Below are 27,958 nucleotides of genomic sequence, written 5' to 3'. Positions count from 1 at the left end.
CTTTGCTTTGGCCAGTTACTCTCGTACTGCCAAACGAAACAACGTTCTTCCGGACCAAGGTACACAACACAAAGGTAATATTATCTCAAGTAAATCAAATAATAAGGTGCATTTATGACACAGGTCAAAAAGTAGTGCTGCACATGTGATGAGACCTGTGTGGTGGCAGGGAGTTCAGTGGTCTCCCTGGAAGAAGCCATCTTAATATCTCATCTTAAGTTCTTGTCCTAATGGTACGGTACCTCCTGCCGGATGGTAGAGGGTCAAATAGATTGTTGGACAATCTCCGACGGTACTAAATAGGGACTCTGTACACCAAACATTTGATTATGTTGTTCAAGCTCATCAACTGACATTAGAATTTTTATTTACACGCCAGATACTTAGCACATCATAATGAAATTGAAAGAATGTTGTTTTTGATAATACTGTGATTCTATGAGAGGCGTGGCTGGTCTGCCGGCGGTAAGTGTCTCCCCCTAGCCGTGGTGTGGATTCATTACACCATACTGTACTTACTTCTCTCGATGCTGAGACGCTGGAGATATAAAGTTGCACCCCGGACATGCCTCGTCTCTCCCTGACAAGCAACTGCTCCGCTGTCTATAAACCCACCGCCGCAGTAGCAGTGGACTCGGCTCTGTCCGTTACACAACAGATGGAACTGCGTAACTGATGGAATTACATGAGATTCTATAAAACTGAATGTAAATGCCCTTGGGAGAACTTGAATCCGGAGAACGGTGACTGGTACACGGAATTCAGTGAACTTAAAACACAAAATATATTTTGAAATATGTTTCCTTTATTTCTTTTTTTAAACAAGTCCAGGTGCTGCAGTCATGAAATAGGGAGATACAGAACGGAAACAAGGACTTCGGCTCGTTTAATATACGCCGACAATCAGTACAAAGTTTACACTTGTAAACTTAACTTTGTATATTAACTCCCTCCGGATTCTACCAACCACCTACACACGAGTGGCAAATTCATCCATCAACCCACACTTTTTTACGGGGGGGGGGTGATGAAACCGGGGCACCTGGGGGGGGGGGGGAGACCCACACAGTCTTAGCATGAGGGTAAACTCCACAAAGACGGCTCCCAAGACCAGGACTGAACCCAATGTCTGGCTCTGTGAGTCAGTGACTCTATTTACTCTGTGCCACCCACCTGTCATTGAAATTTGGTCGCTCCACTAGTGGAATAGATCTCAGGGGCTTTCTGCAGAGATTCTGAAACTTTCCTGCTTAAGAGTTCTAGAAACTGCCTTCACCCGTGCTGTCCAGTTTGTAAATGTCTCTGGTTCACAAAGATTAAACTTAGAACTAGTGTAGTAAGGTAACCGGCCTTTCAACCCAAAAGGTCCTTGCTGACCAAAATACATTGTAGCTGGTCCCACTTAGCCACATCCCTCTTCTAAACATTTCCCATCTGTGTTTCCAGATTTTGATCTCATTACTCTGGCCAGGTATTTTAATGACTCACTGAAGGATGGGATGTGTTGTTGGGATTAGTTATTAAAAACAAGCACCTATTGCCTGTGAATAGAAAATTATCTGCAAATTGCCTGTAAAATTATCTGAAGAGTAGAGAGACGCTGTAGTTTCCTGACCCTCATTCCTTCATCTAAGAAATTAACTAGTTGTTCATCTTGTGTCTATTTTTTGACAAGTACCAAATGACCCAAAAATAAAAACAATGTTTTCTATGGTTTACTTCTTTGGTTTGCAGGTTTGGAAGAATTTAAACCACCACCAGTAAGTCATAAAACGCACAAACATATACACTCAGAGGCCACTTTATGAGGTTCCTCCTGTACGTTCATGGTCTTCTGCTCCTGTAGCCCATCCACGTGTTGTGCATTCTGAGATAATCACTGTTGTAACACATGGTTACCCGAGTTACTGTCACCTTCCTGTCAGCTTGAACTAGTCTCATCACTCTCCTTTCACATCTCTCATTAACAAGGAATTTCTGTTTCGTACCGTTCTCTATAAACTCCAGAGACTGTTGTGCGTGAACATCCCAGGAGATCAGTTGTGTTCTCAGACACTTAAACCACTCCATCTGGCACCAGGAATTGTTCCACAGTCAAAGTCACTTAGATCACATTTATTCCCATTCTTATGTTTGGTCTGAACAGCAACTGAATGAACCTCTTAACCATGTCTGCATGCTTTTATGCATTGAGTTGCAGCTACTGGCTGATTAGATATTTGAATTAACATGCAGGTGTACCTAATAAAGTGGCCACTGAGTGTATGTGCTAAACAGCGTGCAATAGAGCTTAGGAACCTTACAAGCAATGGATCAGACCAGAGTTCTACAGCCCTGTGATATCTGATCCTGAACGATGGTGAACAATTCAACAATTAATGGAAGGAGGAGGCTTAGAATCAGATCAGAATCAGATATTATCACTCACATATATCTTGACATTTATTATTTTGTGATAGCAAGGCAATAAAAAGTACTTTAAGCAACTAATGCAAAAAAGAGGAATAGTGAGGTCGTTTCTATGGGTTCACAGACTGTTCAGAAATCTGATGCTGGAGGGGAAGAAGCTGTTCCTAAACGTTGTTTGCGGGTCTTCAGGGTCCTGTGTCTCCTCCCCAGTGGTAGTAATGAGAAGAGAGCATATCCCAGATGCTGAAGGCAGATTTATCTTCAACAAAGTTCCTAGAATAGAACTGCTAAGAATGGACTTAATCTCTGGTGGCCACATTCAGCAGATGATTCATGCTGATTCATGAATCACATTGGGATTCCCACCATAAAATGCCAGCCCTCAGCCAATTCTTTAATATCAAGAAAGAGCAGAGAGATTGAAATACAGCAGTAAATCATAAACACAAGAGATTCTGCAGATGCTGGAAATCCAGAGCAGCATTATCTTGGCTATGGCTCTGAAGATGCTCCAGGAGTGGACACACCTCTAAACAAGCTGTTCCAGCTCATTTGTCACATTGACATCAAACTGACTTTGATGGGAAACTGAAAAGCAAAATTTGATAAATAAAGGAAATCTGAAATAAAAAGCAAAGCAGGGGAAATACTCAGTGGGTCAGACAGCATTTGTGGAGAAATCTAGAATTAGTGTTTTTGTTCATTGACATTTCATGGTGGAATTTTCGTTAATGTGGAAAATTCTCCTGTTATAAAAAGACAGTGGGAACTCCAGTCAATCTGAAGTTAATGAGCATCAGCGGAAAACACTCCGATGGTTGGGGTCACAGGACAATACCTGTGGTTGCTGGAGGGCAATCATTACTATGCCAGTACGCAATTCAGGAGTTTCTCGGGTGGGCCAATCATGTTCAAGTGCTTCATCAAAGACCTTGATGGTCATCAATAACAATGAGTTAAGCAACACTTAGATAGGGACATGGGCGATAGAAAAATGGTAGGCGATGTGGAAGGGAAGGGTTAGATTAATTGTGTGGCACGACATTGTGGACCAAATGGCCTATATTGTGCTTTGGTTTCCCATGTTCTATGTTTCTTCCATTACAAGGTTAGGAGAGGGAATGCCCACTGAAATTGTACAATGTTTAATTTCATTGGCAGTTCCTTAGAACATAGAACAGCCCGTGCTTACATGTATCCAGGCCTAGGTAACATTGAATTGTAGGATAATATTGGCAAGCAACATTTTGCAAGATTCAAGATTGTTTGTTATCATTCTTCAGTACACAGGTGTAAAAGAGAACCAAGTGCCAACCAACGGCTATATTTTTATTTATTTTACTGAGACATACATCACTGAACAGGCTCTTCTGGCCCAATGAGCTGTGCTGCCCAGCAACCCACCTATTTAACACTAGCCTAGTTTATTGATTTAGCAAACCAGTGAGTCTTTCTGAACCTTCGAGCCACGCCACCCCAGCAAACCCCCGACAAACCCGATTTAACCCTGACCTAATCATGGGACAATTTACAATGACCAATTAACCTAACGGATATGTCTTCGGACTATGGGAGGGGCAGATCCAGAAAACCCGGAGAGAACCCACCCATTCCACAGGGAGGACATACAGAGACTCTTTACAGAACAGCACCGGAAATGTACTCTGAATTCTTGGATGACCCGAGTTGTAATAGTAGATAGATAGATACTTTATTCATCCCCATGGGGAAATTCAACTTTTTTTCCAATGTCCCATACACTTGTTGTAGCAAAACTAATTACATACAATACTTAACTCAGTAAAAAATATGATATGCATCTAAATCACTATCTCAAAAAGCATTAATAATAGCTTTTAAAAAGTTCTTAAGTCCTGGCGGTAGAATTGTAAAGCCTAATGGCATTGGGGAGTATTGACCTCTTCATCCTGTCTGAGGAGCATTGCATCGATAGTAACCTGTCGCTGAAACTGCTTCTCTGTCTCTGGATGGTGCTATGTAGAGGATGTTCAGAGTTTTCCATAATTGACCGTAGCCTACTCAGCGCCCTTCGCTCAGCTACCGATGTTAAACTCTCCAGTACTTTGCCCACGACAGAGCCCGCCTTCCTTACCAGCTTATTAAGACGTGAGGCGTCCCTCTTCTTAATGCTTCCTCCCCAACACGCCACCTCAAAGAAGAGGGCGCTCTCCACAACTGACCTATAGAACATCTTCAGCATCTCACTACAGACATTGAATGACGCCAACCTTCTAAGGAAGTACAGTCGACTCTGTGCCTTCCTGCACAAGGCATCTGTGTTGGCAGTCCAGTCTAGCTTCTCGTCTAACTGTACTCCCAGATACTTGTAGGTCTTAACCTGCTCCACACATTCTCCATTAATGATCACTGGCTCCATATGAGGCCTAGATCTCCTAAAGTCCACCACCATCTCCTTGGTCTTGGTGATATTGAGATGCAGGTAGTTTGAGTTGCACCATATCACAAAGTCCTGTATCAGTTTCCTATACTCCTCCTCCTGTCCATTCCTGACACACCCCACTATGGCCGTGTCATCAGCAAACTTCTGCACATGGCAGGACTCCGAGTTATATTGGAAGTCCGATGTGTACAGGGTGAACAGGACCGGAGAGAGCACGGTCCCCTGCGGCTGTGTCGTGCTAAAATCATGGGTCAATTTACAATAACCAATCAATCTGCTAACTTGTACATCTTTGGATTGTGGGAGGAAACCTGTGCTCCTGGAGAAAACCTGTGCGGTCATGGGGAGAAGTTACGGATGGCACCAGAACTGAACTCTGAACTGTGATGCCCCGAGCTGTAATAATGCCATGCTAACTGCAATGCTACTGTGACTATGTTCAGAGGTTAGCCATATATCCTTGATGTACAAAGTCATCGCTAAAGCCAAGATGCCACCTTCAACATCCTCGGGCCACCATTGACCAGAACCTCAAATGGACCAACTATATACTGTAAGTACAGTGGGTATAAGAATAGGGTAGATACTCAGTGTCCTGAGACCAGAGGACATAAGTTCTGACATTCCAAATTCTTTGCATCATTTGTAAGGCACAAATCTGGAGCATGGTGGAACTCTTTCTAGTTATCTGGATGAATGAGGCACTACCAATTAGTCAAGATGCGTAATATCACCTAGGATAAAGTAGTCCACTTGACCAGCACTACATCCGGTGCTCTACGTTCATTCCCTCCGCTGTTGATGCCTAGAGGCTGCAGTGTGTATTATTTGCAAAACGCTCTGTAATTACTCCTGAATACCATCATCTCCGGCTTCCCCTTGAGGTCACACAACCTCCTGGTTTGCAAATGTACCTTCATCAACACTCAGTCTAAATCCTAGATCTTCTTCCCTCGCACCGTTGTGGAACGATCCTCAATGAAGGGCTTGTTTCTATGCCGTACAACAATATGACTTGAAAACTCTGAATGCTGTTGGAGCTCCAGTCTTCCAGGCTTGAGGCAAGTAATTCCATTACGTTCCAGATATGCATCACACGTAGTGGTAAGGCTTTCGAAAGTTAGGAAGTCAGAATCAAAATCAGTTTTTTAAAAATTAAAGTTCAAGGTTCAAAGCAGATTTATTATCAAAGTATATATATGTCACCATATACAGCCCTGAGATTTATTTTCCTGCGGGCATACTCAGCAAATCTATAGAATAGTAATTGCAACAGGATCAGTGAAAAATCATCTGGAGTGCAGAAGACAACAAACTGTGCAAATGCAAATGTAAATAAATAGTAGTAAATAACCAGAATATGAAATAATGAGATAAAGAGTCCTTGAAGTGAGATCCTTGGTTGTGGGATTGTTTCATTGATGGAGCAAGTGAGTGTAGTTGTCCCATTTTATTCAAGAGCCTGATGGTTGAGGGGTGTTAACTGTTTTGAACCTGGTGGTGAGAGTCCTGAGGCTCTGATACCAAGAAGAGAGCATGACCTGGTGGTGGTGATCTCTGAAGATGGATGCTGTTTTCCTACAACAGTGTTTCATGTAAATGCCCTCAGTGGATGGGAGGTTATTTACCTGTGATGGACTGGGCCGAATCCACTACCTATTGTAGTTACCCGGACTATTCCTCTTCCCACCCTGTCTCTCGAAAAAATGCTATCCCCTTCTCACAATTCCTCCGTCTCCGCCGCATCCGCTCTCAGGACAAGGCTTTTCATTCCAGGATGAAGGAGATGTCTTCCTTTTTTAAACAAAGGGGCTTCCCTTCTTCCACCATCAACTCTGCTCTCAAACGCATCTCTCCCACTTCCCGCACATCTGCCCTCACCCCATCCGCCCGCCACCCCACTCGGGATAGGGTTCCCCTTGTGCTCACCTACCACCCCACCAGCCTCCAGGTCCAACATATAATTCTCCGTAACTTCCGCCACCTCCAACGGGATCCCACTACCAAGCACATCTTTCCCTCCCCCCCTTCTGCTTTCTGCAGGGATCGCTCCCTACGCGACTCCCTTGTCCACTCGTTCCCCCCCCCCCCCCCCCCCAATCCCTTCCCACCGATCTCCCTCCTGGCACTTATCCTTGTAAACGGAACAAGTGCTACACCTGCCCTTACACTTCCTCCCTCACCACCATTCAGGGCCCCAGACAGTCCTTCCAGGTGAGGCGACACTTCACCTGTGAGTCGGCTGGTGTGGTATACTGTGTCCGGTGCTCCCGGTGTGGCCTTTTATATATTGGTGAGACCCGACACAGACTGGGAGACCGTTTCGCTGAACACCTACGCTCGGTCCGCCAGAGAAAGCAGGATCTCCCAGTGGCCACACATTTTAATTCCACGTCCCATTCCCATTCTGATATGTCTATCCATGGCCTCCTCTACTGTCAAGATGAAGCCACACTCAGGTTGGAGGAACAACACCTTATATACCGGCTGGGTAGCCTCCAACCTGATGGCATGAACATTGACTTCTCTAACTTCCATTAATGCCCCTCCTCCCCTTCTTACCCCATCCCTGACATATTTAGTTGTTTGTTTTTTTTTCTCTCTCTCTCTGCCCATCACTCTGCCTGTTCTCCATCTCCCTCTGGTGCTCCCCTCCCCCTTTCTTTCTCCTGAGGCCTCCTGTCCCATGATCCTTTCCCTTCTCCAGCTCTGTATCACTTTCACCAATCACCTTTTCAGCTCTTAGCTTCATCCCACCCCCTCCGGTCTTCTCCTATCATTTTGCATTTCCCCCTGCCCCTCATACTTTCAAATCTCTTAGTATCTTTCCTTTCAGTTAGTCCTGACGAAGGGTCTCGGCCCAAAACGTCAACAGCGCTTCTCCCTATAGATGCTGCCTGGCCTGCTGTGTTCTACCAGCATCTTGATGTATGCATCTTTGAGCCGCACCGATCGTCGTGTTTGGTTCATAGTGTTCAGTGGTTTGAACTGACAACAGATCATGACTAACCAATATCCATTCAGACCCTGGAGGGGTATATAAGCAGGCATCCTGAGGAGGCATACCCTCAACCGCACACCGATGATGGCTTCTCGATTGGAGCAGAAACATCTGCAAACATTTTGCCAAGCTCGGCAATCAACCAAACTTCCACACAGGACCCTTACTATCCAGGACATGACCTCTTCTCGTTACTACCATCAGAGAGGAGATACAGGAGGCTGAGGTCACACACTCAACTCCATCAACCCTACAGCTCCACCATCAGATTTCTGAATAGTCCATGAATCATTGATCACTATTTTGCTCTCTTTTTGCACTGGTTGTTTACTTTTTATATATTCTTATAGTAATTTATTGCAATTTGTATGTATTGCACTGTACTGCTGCTGCATAACAATAGAGTTCACAACGTACATCTCTCATCCATTTGCACTTACAACCACAGTGAGGAAATGCTTTGAGAGGCTGGTGATGAAACATAGCAGCTCCTGCCAGAGAGCCAGCTTGGATCTGCTCCAATTTGCGTACCAGAGCAACAGGTCCACAGCAGATGCCATCTCGTTAGTTCTTCACTCAATCCTGGATTATCAGGACACTAAAAACGGGGCTGCACTGTAGCCCAGTGGTTAGCACAACAGTTTACCGTACAGGTGACCCGGGGTTCAATTTCCGCCACTGCCTATAAGGAGTTTATATGTTCTCCCTGTGACTGCATTGGTTTCCTCCACGTGCTCCAGTTTCCTCCCACAGTCCAAACTGTGTTTGTAATGTGTACCTGACACATACTAACAGGTGTACCTGTTAGTGGGTTAATTGGTCATTGTAAATTGTCCCGTGATCAGATTAAATCAGCGGATTTCACAGTGTTTTGAATCAACCAATCATGTCACAATCTCTAGAAATTTGCATGAGTCTTTGCTGACATATCAAATCACCTGAAGTGAGCCAGTCTTCACAAAAATCAGCACTCTGACCTGTCTTTGCAGCTACATATTTATGTAGAAGGACCGTTATAGTTTCTGATCACTGGTGACCTCCAGGATGGTGAATTTATTTAGGTCTTACTGCATGCAGCAAGACTTAATTTGCCCAACTGGATTATGTGATGAGTAGTGAATGGAACAGAATACCATGTAGTCTTTATCCAACCTTCTCACTTTTGAACTTATGAAGGAAAGTCGATTGATGAAGATGGCGCTAAGACGCCACTCTGAGGAACTCCTGGAACAGAATACTATACGTCTCACTGCAGCATTGCTGAAATAAACAGGAAATTTCAGCATATTTTCTAAGTATTGAAAGAGTGGCTAAAGATAACTGTATTTGTCACATGCATCAAAAAAAACAGAGAAGTTTGTTGTTTGTGTCAAATCAAATCAGGACTGTGCTGGGTAGCCCACAAGTGCTGGCATGCTTCCAGCGCCAACGTAGCATGCCCACAACTTACCAGTCCTAACCTGTACATCTTTGGAATGTCATAGGAGACTGGAGCTCCCAGTGGAAACCCCTGTGGTCAAGGGGAGAATGTGCTAACTCCCTAGAGGTGGTGATGGGAATTGAACCCCAATCAATGATAATAGGTGCTGTAGCTTGTCACGATTTAGAGCAGCAAACTCAGACAAAGCAGGAAGTACTCTATCTCAAAATTTCCCTGTACTGTATAAGTAAAACATTATCACCTGTCTGTTCAATGGTATACTTCCTTCAGTCTAATTTGGCTAGATTGAGGATTAGGGAGGGAATTGATCTCCAAAGTTTGGAATTGTTGAAATATGGTTTACAGAGTAGCAGTGTTTTCCATGGAAGCTGAACATAAGGTTTGTTTTCAGTCCTTTTTTTTTTAGCACTGCTGCTAAATATCAGTGTACCTTGATTAAAGCAGAAACCCTGCTTCTTATTAGGCCCTCCACTGTCATCGATCGCTCCTCTGACCAGTCAGTGACCCCATGACACTCCATTGACTGGGAACGTCCGCACAGGGTATCCAAAGGTCAACTGCAATGATGAACTTTTGCTGACTCTAATTTTCCTGCCGGGCTCGGACTTCTAGTTTCCCATAGATCAATGCAAGGTGTGTCATCACTTTTTGTGCCTCTGCCGTGGGGATCAGATATGCCATTACATCTTTGTGTATTTAGAGAAGGGTGACTAGTGATCAAATCTTCACCGACTGGGCTGAAAGTATTTAACACTTTCTGTTTGTTCAGCACGAGCTTCAATATTGATCCCTTCTCCCTGTAATGGATTAACCTTTAATTAAGATTTCAGTGTGGAGTGATTGCACCAATAACTGATACTCACTTCCAACAGTGTGGACACTGATGTTTGCAATGGCTGCAGGTAAATGGAATATTCACACTTAAAATCTTTCCTGAATTGAATCCATTTAAATTATAAACTTTTTTCTGTGAATTCAGTCCCACCCTCGCAAAAGAAGGCATTAACTCTTCCTTAGTTTTCTTTCCATTGGCAGTCTTGAACCCTGACCAAGTGAATAATTTTTTGGTGTATTTTTAGTTAATAAATATCAGTAAATTATTCCGCCATTGAGGGCATCATGGTGAGCCTTATTTACAATTGACTTTTGTCACTTAAAACAGGTTCCTAGCTGCTTTATCTTGCTGCTCCCTCTGTCTATTACCTCAGTCACTGCAATGCACGGTAAACATTTTTGTAATACAGCTTACACTGTAAATACATGCTGGTATTTATGTATTTGTGCATATTTCATCCGTACTTTAATCTCTAAGTTGTTTTTGTGTGATTCTTCATTCTTCGTAATTGTTGAATGCTGTTTTCTGTTGCATGTTGTGCCAAAACACCACAGCAAATTCCTGATACATGTGAATATATATGGTGACTAAAGGTGATCACTGATCCTTATTCCCAGTGGCTCAGGATGCTGAATTCAACTTCATTGTTCCAAGGATGATGTGAGTCAGCGCAGGTGTTGGAGAGGGGGAGCACGTTCTCCAGGGAGCGAAAGAATTAGGCTGTTGGGACTTACCAATCACCACAAGTGATGGGCATTGTAACGGTTACATGCTGCCTGTAGGTTGGTGTGGTGAGCAACTGTGAAACAGAACGGATTTTGAGGAGATTTGGTATGATATCAAGGACTCTAGGAAATTTCCACAGATGTACGGCAGAGAGCATCCTAACTGGTTGCATCACCATCTGGTATGGAGGGGCCACTGCACAGGATTAGGAGAAGTTTCAGAAGACTGTAAACTCAGCCAGCTCCACCGCAGGCACTAGCCTCCCCGCCATTGAGGATATCTATTTAGGTGATGCTTAAAGAAGGCAGCGTCTATCATTAATTAATTAATTTAGTGATGCAACGTGGAGTAGGGTCTTCTGGCCGTTCGAGCTGCGCTGCCTCAGGGATCCCCCAACAACCCTGAATAACCCCAACCCAATCACGGGACAATTTACAATGTACAATGAACCTGCTCATTACATCTTTGGACTGTGGGAGGAACTGGGACCACCCAGAGAAAACCCACACATACTATGGGGAGGATGTACAAAGACTCTTTACAGACGGCACTGGAATTGAACTCAGAACTCCGATGCCTGAGCTGTAATAGCGTCACACTAACTGCTACACTACTGTGGTGCCCGAGATTAAAGATCCACACCACCTGGGACCTGCCCTCTTCTCATTACTACCATCAGGGAGGAGGTACAGGAGCCTGAAGGCACACACTCAATGTTTTAGAGACGGCATCTTCCCCTCCGCCATCAGATTTCTGAATGGATAATGCACCCATGAATACTAACTCACTATTTTGCTCTCTTTTTGCACTGCTTTTTTATTTTTAATATGTATTTCTTATTATAATTAATAGTATATTTAATTTATTGCACTACTGCTTCAAATCTCACAGCATGTTATTGATAACAAACTTAATTCTGATTTTGTTCCTAGTAAGAAAAAGGCTCTGACATACCTATCTGAATTTAGTTAAGACATCACAGAGAAATGGCACTGGAAGTCATGACAAAATGAATTACCAGTGCTTGACGATGAATGCTGTGTTGTACACATGCAACATAGAATTAGTATTACATTCTCACTGCAGTTTAGACAACAAAAGAGATTCTTTTAAAGCCTGTGTTTCAGGGATCACATGGAAATCTCTCAGTGGAGGTCCCAATGAATGCATTTTTGAAGATCCCAGGGCAACAATATTAATGGCTACAGAAAAATACACAAACCTGAGCACTGATTTGAACAGCTTAAGCAATGTAAAGTTCAAAGGAGGTTTCAATGGAATTTTTTAAACAGGCAGAAAAATGATTTGCAAACATTAGCCTTCAACAGAATAAAAATGTCCCTCTTATGGTGGAATGGCAAGATGAGTTCTGTGTAGAACCGGAGAACGAGAGGAATGAAGTGCCGATATGTAGGATCAAATGTGATAGAATTGGTGCAGAATTTATAAATGATGACGAGATTTTGAATTTCATTTGAGGAACACTGTAAGTGCCTTAAGCTTCATGTACAACACGCTGGAGGAACTCAGCAGGTCGGGCAGCATCCGTTGAAACGAGCAGTCAACGTTTCGGGCCGAGACCCTTCGTCAGGACTGAAGAGGGAGGGGGCAGGGGCCCTATAAAGAAGGTGGGGGGAGGGTGGGAAGGAGAAGGCTGGTAGGCGCCAGGTGAAAAACCATCAGAGGAAAGATCAAGGTGGGGGAGGGGAAGCAGGGAGGGGATAGGCAGGAAAGGTGAAGAAGGAATGTGAGGGGAAAGCACTTAAATGCCTTAAGCTGCTTTTTACAGTGCAGCTTACACTGTAAATATATGCTGGTGTTTATAGATTTTTGCATATTTTATAACATATCCATACTTAAAACATCTAACTATTTTAACATAATTCTTTATTCTTTATCATTGTTGAAGTTTTTTTTGTTACATACCTGTAAATGTTACATACCTAATACCTGTAAATGGAAATAGTGAACAAAGTTCATCCCTGATCCTTGCTCCTTGAAGAAGAATAGTTAGATAATGGATGACTGAAAAATTATGTGTTGTAAAGAGCAACAGAGATTATGAGAAAGGACTTGAGTTGATTGGTCAGCCTATCACTGCTTCTTTTGCCCGTTATGCTGCTGGCATTTAGGGAAGCAATGAAGGCCCTTCATCTGTGGCGGTGTTTACAACTTCCTTCATCGTGCCAGTAGCTTCCTCTCGGTTTACTGACAGTCATTGCAAGTCCTGGGTGGAGACTCAGGAATTCCATCGCACACAGATGTAGAAGGATTCTTCACTGCTGTTTCATAACCGTTTCGTTTTACCAGTCAGGGTTGTCAGCCCTGATCTGAACCCCCGAACCTGAAGGATTGGTGAACCACTCTTAGTCTGGCCTCTACCCATTGACCTGTTTGGCATGCTTGACCCTACTAAGAGCCAAAGCCTAAACCCCTGACTCCAGCCAAAATAGACCTCTGGGTCATTGAGGCACGCAAGCCTCCAAACCATGATAAGGTTGTGGTTCTCTTGGAGGCAGCCTATCTCAGTGACTGGAAAATAAATCAGTGTTTGAGAGATGTTTCATAGAATATTCTCAGTTTTGAGGCCCTCCATTGGTTGGGATTGACCATGGATGTTACATCCCAGCTGTCTATGTGATAAGCAATCCAGGGCAGTACAATATAGAAAGCAAACACGAGGAAATCTGCAGATGCTGGAAAATCAGGCAATGCACACAAAATGCTGGTAGAATGCAGCAGGCCAGGCAGCATCTACAGGGAGAAGCGCTGTTGACGTTTCGGCCCGAAACGTCGACAGCGCTTCTCCCTGTAGATGCTGCCTGGCCTGCTGCGTTCCACCAGCATTTTGTGTGCGTTGCTTGTAATATAGAAAGCAAACTGTTGCCCATGCAGCTCATAAATCCAAAGGAGTGGCAGAGACTGATACAGTTTGGCAGCCGTGGCGTCGCAGGAGTTGCCAGTCAGTGTTGAACCTCAGCATAAGACTGCCTTAAGGACTCGAGCTCTAGATTTTTCCTTGGGATTTACTCCTGAACCCTTCCCCCTGAGTGGGTATAGCTGCAAGGCAGTGGAGGTTTGAGATCAGGATTTTCCTTCTAGATGAGCTGCCAACAATAGGTGGAGGATTTGGTCCAATACTTCACGGGTAAAGCCATCCCAACCATTGAGCACATCTACATGAAACGCTGTCACAGGAAAGCAGCATCCATCATCAGAGATCCCCACCACTCGGGACATGCTCTCTCCTCGTTGCTGCCATCAGGAAGAAGCACAGGAGCCTCAGGACTTGCACCACCAGTTTCAAGAACAGTTATTACCCCTCAACCATCAGGCTCTTGAAAGGGGATAACTACTTGCTCCATAACTACTTGAAATGTTCTCACAACCAATGATTTCGCTTTAAGGACTCTATCTCATTATCTTATGTTCTCATGATATATTGCTGTTTATTTATGTTTGCATTTTTTGCACAGTTTGTTGTTTTCTGCACTCTGGTTGATCTTTCATTGATCCTGTTATAGTTACTATTCTATAGATTTGTTGAGTATGCCCACAAGAAAATGAATCTCAGGTTTTATAAGGTAACATATATGTACTTTGATAATAAAATTTACTTTGAACTTTGAACCACAGCTGATGAGCCCTATCTGCCTGAAGCAAATGGTTTTGATTGAAAATGATCATACGTGCACAGCAAAGTCATCAATAATTCACAGTTCATGGTAAATCTGAGAGATCTAGGAGTACTTTAAAAAGGCAGTAAGGTCAATTATAACATAACCACCCTTGCAAAAGAGGCAAGGTCATTTGCAATGCATGTTCCACATTTAGTCTGAATTTACTCCCCATTAAATACACCCTATCCATAGAATTTCAGGATGAGTGGATTACATTAGATTAGTAACCACTATCTCAGTCGTTACTATTAGAAACATTCAGAAAGCAATATATTCATTTCGTAACAAACACAATATGAAAAAGAAACACTGTTATAATTTGACCATACATCTAAAACTTTGACAAACTTCTATAGATGTGTAGTGAAGAGTATGTTGTCTGGCTCCATCACAGCCTGGTATGGAAACACCAATATCCCTGAATGGAAAATCCAACAAAAAAGTAGCTGATGCAGCACAGTCCATTATGGGTAAAACCCTCCCCACCATTGAGCACATCGACATGGAGCGTTGTCACAGGAAAGCAGCATCCTTCATCAGGGAATTTCACCACCCAGGTCATGCTCTCTTCTTGCTGCTGCATCAGGAGGAAGGTATAGGAGCCTTAGGTCCCATACCACCAGGTTTAGAAACAGTAATTACCCCTCAACCATCAGGGTCTTGAACCACAGGGGATAACTTCACTCAACTTCACTTGCCCCATCACTGAATTGTATGGACTGACTTTCAAGGATTCTTCATCTCATGTGCTTGATGTTTATTTATTTATTGTTTGTTTATTTGCAGCTTGTTGTCTTTTGTTCACTGGTTTCCCACTCTGTTGGCTGCGGTCCTTCATCGATCCTATTAGGGTTGTCGGATTTGCTGAGTATGCCCGCAAGAAAACAAATCTCAGGGTTCTATATGTTGACATAAATGTCCTTTGATAATAAATTGACTTTGAACTTCAAACACATAGTCATAGCACCCGAGTCATGTCAGAATTAAATGTTTTCAAATGATAAAATGAAACGATAATCTATTTATTGAGATACAGCATGGAACAGGCTCTTCTGGACCTCTGAGGCATGTCACCCAGCAATCTCCCAATTTAATCCTAGCCCAATCATGACGCAATTTACAATGACAAAATAAACCTATCAAGCTGACAGGAAGGTGACAGTAACTCAAATAATCACACATTACAACAGAGGCGTGCAGAAAAGCTGGAGGCACATGTCGCACCACGATGTAGATGGGCTACAGCAGCAGACCACCATGGACATACACTTGGTGGCCAGTTTGTTAGGTACAGGAGGTGTGCACTGAATGTGACACCGAGCAAGTGAGCAGAACAGATCTTATTCTCCAGAACAGAGGGCATCACTGTAATGAAAAAGAAAATGTTGGAAATACATAACAGGTCAGGTAGATTCCGTGGGAGGAGAAATGTTTAACATTTTGGGTTCAACACCCGATATCAGAACTGTGAAAGAGAGAAAACAAGTTAGTTTTAGGTGTCAGAGGAAGAAAGGTAGGAGGGAGGGTCTGGGTGGGTGCCTGAGCATAGCTGTTAAGTAGCAGTTTAAGATCAGGTTCAAGTTTTCTGTCCATGAAATGTTTTGCTGACAGGAAGTATTTGAGACTTGCCCAGCAGGTCAGACTACTGAAAGTGAAAGAAAACGAAAACCTGACCAAAATGATGACAGTTCTGTTGGAGATGTGAGTTGTCTAAGGTTGGAGAATTTGATACTGAGGCCTGCAGGCTGTAGATGTCCAGATGGAAGATGAGTGCTTGTTCTCTCAGGCTTGTATTGGGCCTCATTATGACAGTTCAGCAGGCTACAAGGCAGGAAGGTCAGAATGGGATTGGGATGATGAATTAAATTGACAGGTGTCGGAAACTCAGGGTCACAATGATGAGCTGAGTGCAGGTGCTGGGCAAAATCATCATTCAACCTGTGTTTGGTTTCTGCAATATTGAGGAAACACATTGTGAACACTGAATGCAGTACATTTGACCATTCCACCATTCAATCAGTTTTTACTGTCCTCTATAGGGTCTTGCAGCACCGTACCACACAATGATGCAGCCAGGACACTCTCAATGGTGCTCCTGTAGAAAGTTGTTTGAATGGGGACGAGGAAGCTTGCATGCCTCAGTCTCCTCAGAAAGTGCAGATGCTGCTGTGCCTTCTTGACTAGAGAGGACGTGATGTGGGTGCAGTTCGATTGTCTGCTGTGTGCACACTAAGGAACTTTGTGCTCTTCATTCTTTCCATGGTGGAGACCTACCTGCACCTTCCTGAAGTCCCACAATCATCTCCAAGTGTGGTCTGACCAATGTGTTATAAAGCCACTTGCTTCTATATTCTAGTCCTCTGGGAATGAATGTTAACATTGAATTTGCTTTCCTTATCATCGACTCAACCTGCAAGTTAACCTTTAGGGAATCCTGCACAAGGACTCCCAAGCTCCTTTGCACCGCTGATTTTTGAATTTTCTCCCTGTTTAGAAAATAGTCTACACCTTTATTCTTTTCACAAAGTGCATGACCATACACCTCCTTACACTATATTCCATCTGCCACTCATCTGCCCATTCTGCCACTCTGCCACTCCTCTGCCCATTCTGCCACTCTGCCACTCCTCTGCCCATTCTGCCACTCTGCCACTCCTCTGCCCATTCTGCCACTCTGCCTGTCCTTCTGCAGACTCCCTGCTTCCTCAACACTACCTATCTTTATATCATCTTCAAACTTGGCCACAAATCCATCAATTCCCTCATGCAAATCATTGACATATAATGTGAAAGTAAGGGATCCCATCACCAACCCCTGTGACACACCACTAGTTGCCAGCAGCCAACCAGACAAGGCCCCCTTTATTCCTCCTCTCCACATCCATTCTATCTAGGCTTTTCAATATTTGATGGGTTTCGATGAGATTCCACCCCATTCTTCTAAATTCCAGTGAGTGCAGGCCCAGAGCCATCAAACTTTCCTCGTTCATTAACCCTTTTATTCCTGGGATCATTCATGTGGACCTCCTCTGGACCCCCTCCAATGCCAGCACATCATTTCTTAGATAGGGTGCCCAAAACTGCTCACAATTTTCCAAGTGCTGTCTGACTTATAAAGCCTCGCTATTATATCCTTGCTTTTATATTCTAGTCCTCTAGAAATGAATGCCAACATTGCATATGCCTTGATTTAGAAGAAATACTCGCTTTGCTAGGGGAGAAAGCTCTGTCCCGTCTAGAATTTTCCCTGTGGTAACAAACCCACAGTTGGCTGCTGGCATTTGGATTTGTTACTGTGGAAAATCTCTGGGATGGGGAGGGCTGTACAGCTGAACGAGGAGAGGCAGAGACAGCCGTTCCAACTCACTGAAGAGAAGGTGATGAGGAACACATTGAGAAGTCGCTGCCAGTCCTCAGCTAGGTTCACACCCACCCATGCCAATCAAGCCTCAGTCCTCAGCCACACAACTCAGCACTGGGTGGCAATGCTGCTCGCCCCAGCTTGCCCAGCATCAGCCCTCAAGGGCAGCCTCCCCTCACCAAGCCATGGTGCGAGTCATTGGTGGGGAAGCACCAGCAACGATCTGGTTTCACGCCTGGTGCAGCAGCATGCAGGGTGTGGAGGATAGAGGTTCAAGCCACATTCCCAACACAGCAGCTCACCGCCCAGGCAAGGGAGGATCGGGGATTGTGTTGCTGTTGTTCTTTTGTTGCTTGTTTATTCTGTTCTGCTGAACATTGTGGGCATGCTACCTTGGCACCAGAATGTGTGGTGACACTTGTGGGCTGCCCCCCTGTTAATGCAAGCAACACATTCCACAGTATGCTTCAAAGTACGTGATAAATGTGGTGAACTACCTATACCTGTCTGGACACGCCCCCTGCTGACTGCTCCTGTGGCTCCTCCCACAGACCCCGGTATAAAGGTGATTGAGGTCTGAGCCCGGCCTCTCTGTCTCCAGGATGTAGTATGGTGGTCAATCACTGCTTGTTCCTTCTTCCAGTCAATAAAAGCCGATACCTCGCCTTTACGTCTCAGAGTGAGTTATTGATGGTGCATCAATAAATAAATCTGAATCTGAAGCAATGCATTTCTTAAAGTGAAGTTAGGTATGTACCTGAACATTTGGAATGGAGAACCAAGTGCACTGTAACAAAGCAGTGGTCCTCAGGGGCAGTGCTAAGCAGGGACCAGTACACTGTTATTAGATTGTTTTCCTGGTGAGTTTAAATTTTTTCTAGTTGTCATGGTGGCTTTTGAACTCTTAACTCTGACTCATTAGACTGTATCTGTGAATTATATTTTACTAACTTATGGTAGTTTTTTAGTTTATGTGCTGTGTGATATATGTTGTGTGGGTGTAATCAGTTGACAATAAACTTGAATGTGAACTTGATAGCTCTTTTAAAGAACTGCACAAGTATAATGACTCAAAAGTTCTTCGTTTCACAAACACAAGAGATTCTGCAGATACTGGGAATCTTGAGCAACACACAAAAAGGTGGCAGGTCAGAGCATATCAATAAACAGTCGCCGTTTCGAACCGAGGTCCTGATGAAAGGTCTCTGCCCCAAACATCAAAAGTTTATTCCCATCCATAGATGATGTCTGACCTGCTGCGTTCCTCCAGCATCTTCTCTGTTGAATTAGTTCTGAAATAACTGAAAGCCGTTTTTATGGGATAAAATTGCATGTGACAGTATACTGCCAAGCCACCAATTTTCTCTGCTCCACGCTCAATATCAGCACTTCTGTTAACAGATAACTCACGGATGCATCTTACTGTAACTGATTGATACACAAGCATCAGAATCTGAATCTGAATCAGGTTTAACGAAACCAGCATACGTTGTGAAACTTCACGAGGAAATATGCAGATACTGGAAATTCAAGCCGAAACATCGACTGTACTTCTCCCTATAGATGCTGCCTGGCCTGCTGCGTTCCACCAGCATTTTGTGTGCGTTGTATGTTCTGAAACTTGTTAATTTTGCAGCAGCACAATGCAATATATGTTAAATTTTAGGGGGAAAAAAAAGCTGAATTACAATAAGTATGTATGTATATAATAGTTAAATTATGTGTGCAAAAACAGAAATAAAAAAGTGAGGTAGTGTTCATGGCTTCAATGTCCATCTAGACGTTGGACGGCAGAGGGGAAGAAGCTGTTCCTGAATCGCTGAGCGTGTGCCTTCAGGCTTCTGTATCTCTCACCTGAGGGTAAACAATGAAAAGAGGGCATGTCAATCGTTGAACGAAGCAAGAGATCACACAGAAATATGCACCACTCATATGCACTGCGTAACACACACACACACACACACACACACAAAGCGCAGTCCCTGCATGAGCAGCATGCACAGCTCTGCCACTCTGCCGGCTCTTGGCTGCAGCCGCCGCGCGTCACCGGGCCGGAGGCAGCCCGGCGCATGCGCGCTGAGCCAGGACCCCCGTCACCGCCATGTCGATATAGGTGAGGGGCCGGGGAGCGTGTGTTGCCGTAGATATGTGCCCCGCTTAGCGTTCAGAGCGGCGGGTCTGCGCCGTACCTGTATCGGTGTGTTTGTCGGTAGGATAAAAGTCGTCTGCGTTTAGCCCCGGGGAGGGGAGGCCGGAGCTGGCATTCAGGTTCATTTGCGTATAACAAACACGAGAAAATCTGCAGCTGAAAATCAAAGTAACACACACTCAGAATGCTGGAGGAACTCAGCAGACCAGGTCGCATCCATGGGAAAGAGTGAACAGTCGACGGTTCGGGCCGGGACCCTTCACCAGAGCTCTGAAGGACGGTCTCGACCCGAAATGTCGACTGGAGACTTTTCCATGAATGCTGCCTGGCCTGCTGAATTCCTCCAGCGTTGTGTGTAAATATCCGCAGATGCGGGAATTGGTTTGTAATCTGTCTACATACAGTCATTTAAAACAAGCTTCTTTGCCAGGGTGTGAATTTTAGACAATAAAATGAATAAATTGGAGGAAAAGGCGAAAACAGTAATAGAAAATGTTGGAAGTTGTCAACGGCTCAGGCAGCATCTGTGTTATACAAAGGTGGCCCTCAAAGGTGCTGACTGACCTGTGAAGTTCTTGGAATATTTTTGAACAATTTATGGGTAGGTGTGAAACTTGATTGGATATTGGAAATTTATTGATACCTAGCTGTTATCCCAGTAACAACTATGGCCCAGTAACACTTCAGCCAATGTTTTCATTTACTCATCTGTGGGGGCGGGGAATGTGCATCATTTTAATGAATGAATTCTCTCCTGTGTTTCAATATTTAATCAGAAGTAAGAATACCTCTTCATTTCTACAACTTCAGGTTTGAATTAAATATCTATGCAAGTTGTTAAAATGACTATAATGGGGCATGGAGTTAAACTAGTTGCTAGAAGAGGTTGAAGAAAAAAATTTCACCTAGAATGTGGAACTTTGCTTAAAAATACAGCAGAGGTAGAATCCTAGTTTCATTTAAAAACTACCCAAATACGCAGATGTGACTTGCAGAATTATGGACTTACAAATGGGAAATAGTATTAACATGGAGCTTAGAAAAATAGAGGGCTATGGGTAACCTTAGGTAATTTCTAAGAACATGTTCAGCACAGCATTGTGGGCTGAAGGGCCTGTATTGTGCTGTAGGTTTCCTATGTTTCTATAAACATCTCCTCTTGGTGGGATGTACAAGGCACACTGACCTTTCCCTTTGCAATTGATTCTATTGATATTTTATTTGACTAATTTATGCAATTAGTCAATATATCATGGGCTGTAATTTGCCCTTCTGAAGTTCAGCCAAGTGCTGGTCCAAGATCTCCAAAGGACATTTGAGTACCATTGGTAAATGCTAATCTGTCTGTTTTAGAAATGTACGATGGCGGTAACGTCTCCGTCACCATTACCTGAAAGAGCCATTTATGGATTTGTGCTGTTTCTTGCCTCAAAGTTCGCATTCAGTAAGTACTTTTGTAGGATTTATTAAAAATAAATGAATTCATTTGAAGTATTTCACCAATTATAAGAAGCAGTTATGTTTCAACTTGATTATTTTTTACGGCTCCTTCTGTTATTAAGAAGGCAAATGGAATGTTGGCCTTCATTGCAAGAGGGATTGAATTCAAGAGCAGGGAGGTCATGCTGTAACTATACAGGGTACTGGTGAGGCCACACCTGGAGTACTGTGTGCAGTTCTGGTCTCCATGCCTGAGGAAGGATATACTGGCTTTGGAGACAGTGCAGAGGAGGTTCACCAGGTTGATTCTAGGGATGAAGGGGTTAACATGAGGAGAGATTGAGTCGCCTGGGACTATACTCTCTGGAATTCAGAAGAATGAGAGAGGATCTTGTAGAAACATACAACATTTTAAAAGGGATAGATAAGATAGAAGTAGGAAAGTTGTTTCCATTGGTAGTTGAGACTAGAACTAGGGGACATTGCCTCAAGATTCAGGGGAGAAGATTTAGAATGGAGATGAGGAGAAACTGTTTTTCCCAGAGAGTGGTGAATCTGTCGAATTCTCTGTCCAGGGAAACAGTTGAGGCTTCTTCACTAAATATATTTAAGATACAGTTAGATAGGTTTTTACATAGTAGTGGAATTGAGGGTTATCAGGAAAAGGCAGGTAGATGGAACTGAGTTTACGGACAGATCAGCCATGGTCTTATTGAATGGCGGGGCAGGCTAGATGGGCCGGATGGCCTACTCCTGCTCCTATGTCTTATGTTCTTACGAGGGGTGATTGGTAAGTTTGTGGCCTAAGGTAGAAGGAGATGAGTTATTAACTTCAAACTTTCTGCATAATCACTGAAAGAGTTGACTTGCATGTGCGCTTAATGAGAGCTGTATAACTCATCTCCTTCTACCTTAGGCCATGAACTTATCAATCACCCATGCTGTGGACACTTTCTGGAGGTCCAAGATCCGTATGCTCCATGACCGCTGGACTAAGCGTGTAAATGTAGGAGGGGACTATGTTGCCAAATAAATGTACTAGGTTTTCTAAAATAGACTCCTTCTACCTTAGGCCAGGAACTTATCAATCACCCCTCGTACGTTCCTACCTCAGTACCTGTCTTGTTTTCAAAGGTACATTTAATGTCAGAGAAATGTATACAATATACATCTTGAAATGCTTTTTCTTCGTAACCATCCACAAAAATAGTTCCCCAAAGAATGAATGACAGTTAAATGTTAGAACCCCAGAGCACCCCAGCTCCCCCCTCCCACGCGTAAGCAACAGCAACACAACAATCCACCCCACCAACAAAAAAAAAAGCATCAGTGCCCACCCACCAAGCACTCAAGTGTGCAGCAAAGCATCAATAAAGACACAGACTAGCAGTACCCCAAAGACTACTAGTTCACCCGGTGTTTGACATACCACAGGCTCGCTCTCTCTCCCTGATAAGGGAAAAAAGAAGTGTCTCCATTTCACAGCAAGATGGGAGACATAACAAACAGCTCGCTGATTTACGATGTTAAAAGTCTGTTGCCTCGCTTTTTCTGAGCTCTGTGCCCAAAGAACTCAGGTTTCTGGGCACACAGCCGGAGATCTTCCATCTCCAACGACACACCAATTTCCTGCAGAGGCACCGACCTCGAGTCCGCCTGCCTCCAGAGCCATGAAACCCCGAAACTCCAAAGGCGAGCTAATCTTCTAGGCCGTATATTGAATAACAGCCAGTCGTGAGACCCTGAGAGCAAGTCCCATTCCCGCAAAGATCTGAAGTCAGCGTGTAACTCCAGGTCAGGGTCTTCAAAAGAACCCTGAAAGGGAAAAATAGAGATATTAAAGATAGAAATAGAGCTGTTTCCAAAGATGCAAGCAAAGGAGTTGACGTTAGGTGGCCTTGTCTCTCCTTAGCTCCTCCTCCTTGTGGATCAATATTGTAAAAGTTTAACTTGAACAGACAAATCCTGAGAAGAGAATTTTTAATTGATCAGAATATTTGACAATGGATATTTAATCCTACCTGAGCAAAAGGATTAGTTGAATAAAATGTGGAGTAGCAGATCGAGTTGACTTTTGTTGCTCATAGTTGTGATGTTTACAGCCTTCAACCATGGTGCCCAAAGCATTGAAGGTGAATAGTGGATTGCAATTAAGTATGGACTTGAATTTTCATATAGGTCCAGTTGGGTTAATATGACAATTACTCTTCCTCATTTGAAGGAAACCATCAAATCAGTAATTATCTGACACTTTTTTATAAAGTGATTGAGTTCATAGATTACTGGTTCAGTAGCGTAAATTGATTCACTTTACCTTTTACAGTTTTATAAAGGAATATCCAATTCCAGTTCAGTGATATCGGGTCAGGAGTAAGCTGACTAGCCTTTCATTGAGATTATTGCCAATGTGTGACTTGCCTACTTCCACCCTTTGTCCCAGTTTAGTTCATATCTTTGGTTTACAAAAATCAAGCAGTTGATCTAACATCACTTTCTGTTAGTGGAGAAATATCCCAAGCTTCTACCACCCTCTGCAAATGAATGAATACTACTACATAATCCCTAGTTTATGTAATTATTACTCTTGGTTCCTAATCAGCATCTGTAGAAAGCAAAACAATTAATGTTTTCAATTGTTAAATATTTTCTTCTCTCCACATTAAACCACCTTACTGGGTTTTCCTGGCACCTTCTGTTTAATTTTGTTTGTTGACATCCTTGGAGTTTTATGTAGGATTAAATCTCTAGCATCTACATATATCCTTCCTAAGGTATAGTGCCCACGATAGGTTGCCATACTTGAGATATGTTCTAACAGGAACTATTTTTTAATCAGTTTGCACTCCATTCCATAGGCCATTGTTTCACTTTTGATTACTTTCTACATTTCTTTATTCCATTGTACATGGAGACCCAGTTTTTTAAAGTTCTCTACTTTTTAATGTCTTACCATTTAGAGAGTGATTGCCTCCTCTTGGGTACAAGCCCAGTCCTCTCATTCCTAATGTTTCATTCATTCATCATGTAAGAAGAGTGTGATGCTACTGGTGAGATTTCAGAGGAGATCTATGAGAATGGTTGAGGAATAATTGCATTGGCTTTTTGTTTGAAGCGTAAAAGAAGCTGAAGATTGTGTGAGGAGAATTTGAAATACAAAAAATTTAGGAATGATTTAGAGTAAATGGGGGAAGTATTTCCAAATTATAAAGTGATCAACTACTAGAAAACATAGATCTAATAGGCAGAAGGGTTGAGGTATATTCAGGAAAGATGTTCTCGCACAGATTAGTAGGATTTTTGAACATGTTGTTTGAAAGGGTAGTTAAGGTAGAAAAGATTATCACATTTAATAAGGGTACCAATGAACAACTGGTGTCATGACTTGCAAAGTTGTGGCCTAAGCTGGAAAATGGAATTTATTTAAATAGCTGTCTTTCAGTTGGCATATTGACAAAGTGGCCAATATACTATGATTCTATTAATGTTAATTGAAATTGAATCATGATTATTTTTGTTGCATTTAGAGTTATTGTTGGATTTGGGCTGCATTTATATTATAAGTGTTGCATTAAAAGTGTTTGCATTAATGCTTCAGCATGGCACTAATGAACACAGAATGGAAAGAAAATCATAGATAATATTTCAGCCTGCATTTACTCCCCCCCCCCCCTGCAAAATGAAAATAAGCATATGTGAAACATCTGCATCTTGGATCAAAACTGCAGTTGCTTATGATCACATTATGGTGCTAAACTAAATCTGGATCTCTTAATTTTCTTATTAACTTCGCTAATTTTGTGATGGTAGTAATTCTGGGAAAATGATAAACTATTTTAATAATTTAAATGAATATTCAGATCATTTAACAGGGCAGAATTAAATTTGCTTAAGATATTAGATGAGGGTGGTTGCTGAAACAGACTTTTGAGGTGATTCATTTTTTTTAACAGTGTTTTATTATACTCACTTAACAGTTCTGTATTTAGTATGGGCCTACATTCCAGAATCGTGGTTGCACTCCGTGGGTCTCACCTATTGGCCACAGAAGTAAGTGTCATTGAATTTATATTAATAATCCAGGCTCAACAGAATATGCATGCATACAATTTATGGTATAATTCTGATTGAGTATTGAAACTGGAATGGTGTCAGTTTTGATAAGAGTTTGCCAGTTTCAAACATTTTTTGAAGTGCCTTATTTACTGATTTGTTAGATGAGGTCAGAATTAACCTCTTTAATTTACTATATCATTGTGCTGCAAATTTAGTAGAAAATTTGCAAATTTTGAAGGGTGTCATTATTTAATCCCTTTTAAGCATTTGTGGGAATTTGTGCACAAATGATTATCACCAACACATGTGAAATTTGTTGTTATGCGTCAGCAATACATTGCAATGCATATTAATGAAAACTGTAAATTACAATAAGAAGTATGTGTTTAAAAAGTTAAATAAAATTAGTGCAAAAAGAGAAAAAGTAATGAAGCAGTGTTCATGTGTTCATTGTCCATTCAGAAATCTGAATGCAGAGGGGAAGAAGCTATTCCTGAATCAAGTGTGTTGAGTGTATGCCTTCAGGCACACTGAACACACATATTTATGTACAGTTGACAAGTATCCGTCTGAAGTGTCTGTGATATCTTGAGGTGAAGAGTAACTTTGAATAAATGTAGATTATTTCTTCTTGAATAGTTACTTTTTCACTAACCTAAGTAGAGGAACGATGATGTATCTATAGCTTTGTAATGTTTCTGTTTTTCATTACATTATTGAAGAACTTTACCCCTGTATGTAGAAATGTGAATAAGCCAGTGATGTGTAAGGAGTTAAATAAAATTTTTATATTCATATGCAAAACCCCAGCATCAAAATTTTATTTAAAAAAAGGTTCTGCAGTTTTTTGTTGGATTGTAAACACAATGTGAATTCAGTTACAATTTAACACAATATTAATATTTTCCTTAGGTACTGGGCAGTGGCTTTGCCTATCTATCTTCTTGTTGTCATAGTCATTGCTTATATTTTACTCTGTGGAGTTAACATGATGAGCACACCTCCACTTGACTCTGTAGATACCGTCACAGGTGAGTTTGAATGTTAAACCCAGCAAAGGGGTAGGGTGATAATTGTGGAATTATGTGACCACTAAACAACTTAGTTGCTTTCTTACATTTGGAGTAATTTAATGTATTTTAAATTAAACAATAGAGATTTACTGCAACAAAATTGTATGGAATGTCAATTTGATTTTCTGGCAAAATAGTCTGTGTTGTTTTAGGAATGAAAAGTAGTCATCTGATTTATAAACATAGCCTTTGGTTCCAGTTACGACGATTTTATGAAAAGTAGAGGGGTGTAAAGTAAAGCTCAAAGTGCAGTTTTGTTCAATGAGAACTTCCGCTCATATTTTTGTAAGCCCTAGTTTCATACTGTGAATATAAGAATATTGAAGGAAATCTTTTTAAATTTATAAGTTGGTTTAATGTAGGAGAGATAACTTCATAGAATTTAAAATTCAAATTTAGTGATTATGACAGGCTAATGATTTGGGTTACTAATCTATGAGATCTGGCTATTGTTCTAGTGACAGTGATCAAATCTCACCACAGCAGTTGGAGATTTTACATTCATTTAATTAACAAAATAAATATGGATTTAAAGAAAGTTAATATTCAATAATAGGAACCATGAAAGTACCAGATTCTTGGAAGGTGTAATCAGATTCACCGATGTCCTTTCTAGAAGGAATTCTTTGGCCCAGTTTCTGGATACTTATCTGTAGTTTTTAAGCCTGTAGCATTAGAGTTGGCATAACTTTCTTGCAGTCAGCTAGACTGAATCCTCAGTTGTTCAGTGAGGCAATTCATCAAAATTTTGCAGGCAATTTGTATTGCCTATGAACGCAAGCCTATTCAGTGATGCCCAAGAATAATACTGTGAATTATTAATCTCTCTAGGTTAGGAATGTTAAATATTGTGTGCGAGAGTTTATTGATATTGCAGTGCATACATACCGATGAAAGATAATTTGTGCATTGTTTAATATTTATTCTGACAATTTTTATAGTAATGTGGCTCTTCATAAACACTAAACATCTGTTATAAGAAAGCATTTTTCTTTTCAGATAGTTATGCAAAAAATCAACAGAGCAAACCATACGTTAAAGGAGCAATCCCTGGCCTACAAGATGTTTCCATCAGTGAAGTGAATCGAATTTTCTTTCTTTCTGCACCCCGTGAGGCAGCTGGTGATAAGTCGGTTACATGGCGGTCCTGTGCTGCAAGGAATATGGATGCTTCTGCTGAGAAAGCCAGTGAAACTTCAGACCTCTAAGATGAAGTGATAATACTGTCATCAACAGGCATTCATTCTGTAACTCTGTGAATTAAAAAAAACACCACATTTTTAGAAAATAGTTACATTTTAACTTCCGCTAACGGATCAGTAGATACATGTACTATACTGTATGACAGTGTGTTTTAAAAGCCATGTC

General features: G+C 42.2%; 1 protein-coding gene across 4 annotated transcripts; it reads left to right on the top strand.

Annotated features, from left to right (window-relative positions):
* pigp (phosphatidylinositol glycan anchor biosynthesis, class P) lies at nt 1-27,878 on the top strand. 4 transcript variants are annotated; one of them, XM_073044958.1, is made up of 5 exons: nt 1-74; nt 21,378-21,468; nt 25,439-25,511; nt 26,430-26,548; nt 27,590-27,878. In XM_073044958.1, exons 2-5 carry the CDS (start codon nt 21,387-21,389, stop codon nt 27,796-27,798), a joined length of 483 nt encoding a protein of 160 aa, XP_072901059.1. In that variant the 5' UTR covers nt 1-74; nt 21,378-21,386; the 3' UTR covers nt 27,799-27,878. The 4 variants fall into 4 exon arrangements, with proteins under 4 accessions (XP_072901059.1, XP_072901057.1, XP_072901056.1 ...); XM_073044956.1 differs by lacking the exon at nt 1-74 and adding an exon at nt 19,918-19,988; XM_073044955.1 differs by lacking the exon at nt 1-74 and adding an exon at nt 19,972-20,084.
* Nucleotides 27,879-27,958: the final 80 nt, after the last annotated feature.

The sequence above is a fragment of the Hemitrygon akajei genome, chromosome 5 (assembly GCF_048418815.1).
Source record: "Hemitrygon akajei chromosome 5, sHemAka1.3, whole genome shotgun sequence".
Classification (NCBI taxonomy): domain Eukaryota; kingdom Metazoa; phylum Chordata; class Chondrichthyes; order Myliobatiformes; family Dasyatidae; genus Hemitrygon; species Hemitrygon akajei.
Note: the sequence above shows the minus strand (reverse complement) of the source record. Positions and strands in the feature narration are given on the sequence as shown.

Coding starts and splice junctions, on each gene's coding strand:
- pigp (XM_073044958.1), top strand. CDS start 21,387: ATGGCGGTAACGTCTCCGTCACCATTACCTGAAAGAGCCATTTATGGA. Junction 25,512..26,429: donor CTCACCTATTGGCCACAGAA/GTAAGTGTCATT, acceptor TATTTTCCTTAG/GTACTGGGCAGTGGCTTTGC. Junction 26,549..27,589: donor CTCTGTAGATACCGTCACAG/GTGAGTTTGAAT, acceptor TTTTCTTTTCAG/ATAGTTATGCAAAAAATCAA.